The sequence below is a fragment of the Selaginella moellendorffii genome, unplaced genomic scaffold, assembly GCF_000143415.4.
Source record: "Selaginella moellendorffii unplaced genomic scaffold, v1.0 SELMOscaffold_214, whole genome shotgun sequence".
Lineage (NCBI taxonomy): Eukaryota > Viridiplantae > Streptophyta > Lycopodiopsida > Selaginellales > Selaginellaceae > Selaginella > Selaginella moellendorffii.
Genome location: NW_003314474.1, coordinates 38,568 through 45,011, shown reverse-complemented (window position 1 = coordinate 45,011; position 6,444 = coordinate 38,568). Strand labels below are relative to the sequence as shown.

Below are 6,444 nucleotides of genomic sequence, written 5' to 3'. Positions count from 1 at the left end.
GGTTGGCCGCAATCATAGAACGAACAAGCGCTGTTGATATGTTATGAGGCCTTCCACCGGCCGTACAAGACCCACCGCCCTGATAGATCGTCCACTTTGTATACTTTTTCTTTTCTTTTTTGCCGATTAAACTGTAAAGTGTACACACAACCCAATTTATTTCTCGAGGGACTAACCGAGACCGCTTGTTCCAGCACCGTAAGTCATGGGACGCTCCACTGCACGAATTCCTGCTCGCTTGTCCCATTGCTCGGGGGAGAGCGTCTCTCCCATGGCCTCTTGTCCTCTCCAGAGTATCTATGAAGAGTGTCAAGCTTTAGTTGTCTGTGAGAATTTGTCTACCTTGTCCACGACGCCAAAATCCATGGCCTTCTTAGGACTCATGTAGTAAGGTCTTCGCATCACCTTTGCAACCTTCTCTACGGGCTGTAGCAAACTTAAGTCACAACAAAAACGAAGAGAAAAAACCAAAGCTTACGTTTCCAGTGTGTTCAGCCAGTAGCTCCACAAGTGTATCCCTGTTATGAATCACCTAAAGGAAGGAAAAAGACGTAGAGGTTAACTCTTCTTCCTAAGATAAGATGGACGAACAAACCTCCTTGGCTCTTAAGTGCAAGTCAATCGCAGGCATTTGTCCCATTGAGGGCATACGAGGCTGCTGGATCATGGCTGAAGAACACGATTGTCAAAATTAAAGATCGATCGTAATGGGAAAACACCTGTGGCATGAGGAAGCATGTAACGCTTTCCCTTTGTTCCCGCTGCAAGAAGCAAGCACGCTTGACCAATTGCGGCACCGACGCCAACTGTATGAATCTACAAAGAAAATGCAAGACACCTCTCATTAAGGAAGGAAGAAAAAAAGGCTTTTGAATTAAATTACCTCGTTTTTCACTAGCTGCATGGTGTCATGAATGGCAAAGCCCTCGGTTTCCATCCCAACCTGAAGAACACGATAAGGAAACGCTTGTTTCTCACCATTTAAAGCACAACGTACCGTCTCACCATCCGCCCTGGAAGTTCCTGTTGAGTTTATGTACATGTAAATTGGAAGTGTCGGATCTGAATATTGCAAGTATAGAAGCTCTGCTATTACAAGTTCCGTCACCGCTGGTACAAGCTAGCAAAGAAATCACAAACATTAAGAACAATACTTCGCGAACAAAAATTGAAGGCACATACTGGCATGCCAACGTAGACGATTCGACTGTTTAGTAGCAGCGAAGGCAAATCCGGAGGAGGCTTGCGAGGCCTGTGTTCATTGTATGATGTTTCGACCTGATGAGAAAAAAAAGAGAGATGAAAAAAAAAAGATTAGAAGAAAGTTTGGAGCGAGCAAAGTAGAAACTTACGTGAGCTGGAGCGGCCATCAAAACTGGATCACTGAAGTTCCGGACACTGCCTGGAGTAACCATGTTGCTCACAATGTCTAGCAAGGGCGGGGAAGCTTCATCTCTTTTCTCGTCCCTGGATTCCTGGAGCTGCGCTTCGCCAAGTGGAGTTCTAGCAGCTGCTGCTAAGGTCTCTACAAATGGATCGCCGGGTTGCGAGGCTCCAAATGCCATTGCCAAAACCACAGGCCTCTTCTTGCATGAAATCCTAAAATGCGGCATCCTAGAGTGGAAGCACAACGCCCTGCATGGAAAATTCGTCCTCTTCTATCCAGCGATTGATCGATCTTACCTCGGTGTCTTGTGGAGCTGTGGCGCCACGAAGCACTCCACCGCCAAGGCCATAGCTTAGCCCTGGAAATATAAACCCTAAAAAACAGAGGAGGAGTGATGGGAATCGAGCTTGGGCCGATTATTTAATCAAAGAACTGCCAGGTGGTGTGTTTTCTTCATGGCGGACAGCAGCAAGAGATCGAGAGCAGCGATGGCGGCGGCGGTGGATCATCCAAGGACAAGGCAGCGGCGGCACCGCTTCCTCCCGCGGATGGATCGCGGCCGCCGCGCCACGCCACATCCAAGTACGATTTCGTCAAGGTACCGGGAAATATTTCACGCTTGCGCACGATCTAGGTCTCAAGAATCCCTCTCGTGATCGGCATTGCGGCAGCTCGCGCGCTTTGCTGCGAATTCTTGCCTGCTTGTTGACTTGCCTCGGATTTTCTTGCCAGAATCACTTGCATTGGAGGTCTCTGGGCGTTTCTCTTTGAGATTTGGAGTGATTTAGTGTTCTAGAGCGCTGCATGTATTGGCTTGGAGTTTCTTTCAAGCATCTCGCCTTTGGATTTTCTTTTTCTCACGCTTACCAGGTGCGAGTTTGGCTGGGTGAGAACTCGGATCACTACTACGTTTTCTCGCGATTTCTACTCAGCCGCATGCTTACTGTGACGAAGGTAAGCCATAGATTTCTCTTTTTCTAACTATCGTGGCAAACCGTGTTGAACAGATTCCACATCATGTTGCCATTAAAATTGCCCTCGAGCTGAAAAAACTGCTGGTTGATAATAGCTTGCTGGATGTGTACGCGACTCTTCTCTCTTTTGGATGTGGAATCGCACTTAACGTTTTTCTTTTGACTTGGCAGCTCACAGACTGATCTAGAGGCAAATGTTTTCAAGGTAAGTGACACGCTTGCGTTTTTCCTGTTTCCCGATTCTTCTTTTGCTGTTAAATGATACTTATTTTATTGCGGTTTTGTTGTTTAATCTACATGGTGCTGTGAACAATGCAATAGTTGATGGAGAGACGGGGATATGGGACAGATTACATTAATCGTTACAAGATGATGACAAGGTGATAGTTTTTACTTGCATTGGGTCCTAGTAACTAACGTCTTTGTGCTTCAGGTTTCATCATCAAAGGATTCCTCTTATTATTCTCGTTTGCGGGACTGCATGTGTAGGAAAATCGACAATTGCAACTCAGCTAGCCCAACGGTTGAATCTTCCGAATGTGCTTCAGGCAAGCTATTTGTCCTTAAGAGTTTTAGTTGTTCGTCTTCACTTGGCTTCGCAGACTGACATGGTTTATGAGCTACTTCGGAGCTCAACAGAGTAATTTCAGAATACTTGTCTGCATGAAAATAATTTTCTTGTTCTCTATTTTTGCAAGGGCGCCGCTGACCTCAACGCCGATATGGGAGAGGCAGTTTGAAACAAAAGAAGAACTTATCACGGAATTTTGCCGGGAGTGCCGAATTGTTCGTAAAGGTGGAAATGTTTTTCTGCTCATGTTTTCTGTCTTCCTAAAATGCTCCTTCAGGTCTAGACGGGGACTTGACTAAAGCAATGAAGGATGGAAAACCTGTCATTATTGAGGTAAGCAGTGACTGCTGCTCGGTACTTGTTGATCGCAATTCTGCTATCTCAGGGCATTCACTTAGATCCAAGTATATATCTCATGGAGGAGAATGGGAGAGCAAGTCCAGTAAACAAAGCTGAGGACGGAGATTCTGAGAAGTCACCTGCTCAGTGTGGTGAGAACTTGTAGACCTCAAGTTGATTTACACGCGCTTACCTGTCTTATGTGCTGTAGACGGAAAACAGCAACTCAATGAGCATGAAAACGGAAGCGCTGCCAAGCCCAAGGCGATTATTGTGCCAATAGTTCTTAGCATGGCAGATATTGATCATCAGGTACGGGTTTTCCTTTTGTGACGCTGCAAAATCTGAGGCCGGCTTTGATTATCAGATGTTACTGGAAGAATGGATCGCGTCTCGTTCCGAGAGTTCCATCACCGAGGTTGGCTGTTCATGTTAATATTGGGAATAGAAAGTTGTGACAATTGCGCTTTCAGGAGGAAGAAGCAGCGCTTATTGTTAAACTGCGAACCATACAAGATTATCTTACTTCATTCGAGTCCCAGGTAAAGTTTATCAATCGTCATTCTAGGTTTGACCAACCTTGATCCCTCTTTTCAGGGCGTGGGAGTTGTTCCAATCTCAGCGACAACATTTCCTCAAACTCTCGACTGGCTTCACGGCTATCTGTTGCAGGTTTTTGCTGCGCATGTTTCTTAAAACATAACTTATATCGTTGTGTTTGTGTTTTAGCGCATCGAACGGGACTGTCAGGAGGCATAGGCTTCGAAGCGTCCAAAGTAAAGCATTTGCCCAGAATGGGCATTTTTTTGTAGCCACTGTGGAGGATGGCTCGTGCAATTGCCCGAGGATTCTTGCGCCCAACGCAAGATGTAGCGGAGATACTGCTGGGAATTTTGAAACCGGGGCCTTACCTATGTCGAGACTTGGCTGGCTATGCGTCAACTGTGACACCAGAAGTAGCCGGCAGGGTCCTCCAACAGGTAGAGGATCCAGATGTGGCGTGGACATTCTTCCAGTGGGCTGGTAACAAGCCCGGTTTCCAGCACAACGCTTACACCTGTGCCGTTCTTCTCAACGCATTCGTCAAGGCCAAGAGGCACGAGGAAGCACACAGGCTACTCAAGGAAGAGCTCGAGCCGCTGTGCTTTCCCAACGAGATCATGTACACTACTGTCATCAACGGCTTCTGCAAGGCAGGACAAGTCGACCAAGCTTTCGAGCTTCTGGATGAGATGAAAGAACGAGGGGTCAAGATGGACGTGCTCTTGCACAGCACACTGATCCAGGGGCTCTGCAGGAAAGGCAGGATAGATGAAGCTCTGGAGCAGTTTAAGAGCATGGGCGAGGAGTGCTCTCCCAACGTGATAACTTACAACACAGTCGTGAACGGGCTATGCAAGGCAAACCGCATCGACGAGGGACTGGAGCTGTTCGACGACATGGAGAAGAGATACGAGGCTTCTCACGGGTGTGAGCCGGACGTGATCTCCTACAGCACAGTCATCGATGCTCTTTGCAAGGCCCAGAGGGTGGACAAAGCTTACGAGTACTTCAAGCGGATGCGGGCTGTAGGCTGTGCTCCAAACGTCGTCACTTACAGCTCTCTAATCGATGGCCTCTGCAAGGTGGACAGGGTGGACGAGGCTTACTCTCTCCTCATGCAGTTGAAAGGCGAAGACATGGTTCCGAGAGCCATGTATTACAATGCGGTCGTCAACGGGTTTAAGAGGCAAGGGAAGCCGTCGGAATGCCTGGAGCTGCTGCTCCACATGAAGGAGAAAGGCTTTGGGATCAACATCATCGACTTCAACGCTATGCTCCACGCGCTGTGGAAGAACGACGAGCAGGAGAAAGCCTGTCAGTTTTTCGAGAGGCTCTTGAAGAGCGGAAAGAAGCCCAACGTGGTCACTTACAACGTAGCGGTTCACGGGCTTTGCAAGGCCGGGAAAGTCGACGAGGCGTACAGGATCCTCCTGGAGATGGTGGAGAGCAAAGTGACTCCGGACGTGATAACTTACAGCAGCATCATCGACGGGTTTTGCAAGGCGGGTAGGATGGACAAGGCCGACGACGTTTTCACCAGGATGATGGTACACGAGTGCATCCCCCACCCGGTGACGTTCATGACGCTACTCCACGGTTTCAGCGAGCACAAGAAGTCGAGGGAGGCTTTCCGGGTCCACGAAGACATGGTGAACGCCGGCTTCATTCCCGGCCTCCAGACTTACAACGTCCTCATGGACTGCGTCTGCGGTGCCGACAGTGTGGAGTCGGCTCTCGAGATCTACCACAAGATGAAGCGGAAGAAGCGGCAGCCGGATGCCAACACGTACGCTCCGCTCATCCAGTGCCTGTGCCGAGCTCGCCGGGTGGACGAAGCCAAGGAGTTCCTGGACGTGATGGAGGCGGACAACGTTGTGCCAAACGGGGCGATTTGCCACGCGCTGGTGGAAGTTCTGTGCAAGCAAGGGGAAGTGGACGAGGCCTGCAGTGTTCTTGACAACGTTGTGGAGGTGGGATGCCAGCCACTGGGTGAAACGTTTAAGATCCTCGTAGAAGAGCTCTACTTGAGGAAAAAGTGGGAGGCGGCCTCGAAGCTCTTGCGCAGCCCGGGATTTGTCGCGGACGCTGCGACGTACAGCCTTTGCGTCGCGGAGATTTGCAAGGCCGGGGAGCCGGACGAGGCAGTGGAGGTGATCGAGCAGATGGTGCTCAAGGGCGTGAGGCCGGACGAGGCAACTTACGTTGCGGTTCTTCGGAGCTTGTGTGGATTGGATAGAGTGGACTCGGCCATCGCGGAGTTTGAGAAGATGGCGAGCAGAGGCTGCGCTCCTGGGCTCGTGACATACACGCTGCTGATCGGGGAGGCGTGCTCGGCGGACATGGCGGACGACGCTTTCAGGATCTTCGAGGCGATGGTGGCGGCGGGGTTTACTCCACAGGCCCAGACGATGAGAACTTTGAGCTCGTGTCTCAGGGACGCGGGCTACCAAGATCTTCTTGTGAGGCAGAGAATCATGACTATGGCAATCTCATGATCATTCTATCTTCGAGATCAAAGCTAGAAACCAAGAGATCTTGATGTAACTGCCTGTGGAACTTTCCAAGATCTAAAATGTGAGATATCAAACAACTAGATTCGAGTCTATCCAATTATGATCATTCTATCAAGC

The 6,444-nt window shown here is 49.3% G+C and overlaps 3 protein-coding genes across 3 annotated transcripts; 2 read left to right on the top strand and 1 right to left on the bottom strand.

Annotated features, from left to right (window-relative positions):
• Nucleotides 1-80: 80 nt before the first annotated feature.
• On the bottom strand, nt 81-1,765 carry LOC9648411 (ATP-dependent Clp protease proteolytic subunit-related protein 3, chloroplastic). Its single transcript, XM_002994248.2, has 10 exons — nt 1,684-1,765; nt 1,353-1,635; nt 1,183-1,278; nt 998-1,120; nt 884-943; nt 720-816; nt 596-669; nt 479-532; nt 343-426; nt 81-297 (listed from the first exon to the last, which is right to left on the bottom strand). The coding sequence occupies exons 1-10, from the start codon at nt 1,734-1,736 to the stop codon at nt 172-174; spliced, it is 1,050 nt and encodes a 349-aa protein (XP_002994294.2). The 5' UTR covers nt 1,737-1,765; the 3' UTR covers nt 81-171.
• A 76-nt stretch (nt 1,766-1,841) lies between these two features.
• Nucleotides 1,842-4,104, top strand: LOC112343810 (the record flags this gene model as incomplete). Its single annotated transcript, XM_024667851.1, has 15 exons — nt 1,842-1,985; nt 2,258-2,341; nt 2,395-2,468; nt 2,533-2,566; nt 2,683-2,741; nt 2,795-2,909; nt 2,964-3,001; nt 3,060-3,157; nt 3,210-3,265; nt 3,318-3,423; nt 3,483-3,583; nt 3,639-3,689; nt 3,745-3,813; nt 3,869-3,943; nt 4,001-4,104. Coding segments are annotated over 15 exons (1,134 nt in total), but the record flags the coding sequence as incomplete, so codon positions are not given.
• LOC9648415 (pentatricopeptide repeat-containing protein At1g62914, mitochondrial) lies at nt 4,082-6,331 on the top strand. Its single transcript, XM_024667845.1, has one exon. It carries the CDS (start codon nt 4,096-4,098, stop codon nt 6,307-6,309), a length of 2,214 nt encoding a protein of 737 aa, XP_024523613.1. The 5' UTR covers nt 4,082-4,095; the 3' UTR covers nt 6,310-6,331.
• The last annotated feature ends 113 nt before the right edge of the window (nt 6,332-6,444 follow it).

Excerpts from the sequence above, each read along its gene's own strand:
- LOC9648411 (XM_002994248.2), bottom strand. The coding sequence starts at position 1,736 with ATGGCCTTGGCGGTGGAGTGCTTCGTGGCGCCACAGCTCCACAAGACA. Across the intron at positions 670-719 it reads CATGCTTCCTCATGCCACAG|CCATGATCCAGCAGCCTCGT; the intron begins GTGTTTTCCCAT and ends CGTGTTCTTCAG. Across the intron at positions 298-342 it reads ATTTTGGCGTCGTGGACAAG|ATACTCTGGAGAGGACAAGA; the intron begins GTAGACAAATTC and ends CACTCTTCATAG.
- LOC9648415 (XM_024667845.1), top strand. The coding sequence starts at position 4,096 with ATGGCTCGTGCAATTGCCCGAGGATTCTTGCGCCCAACGCAAGATGTA.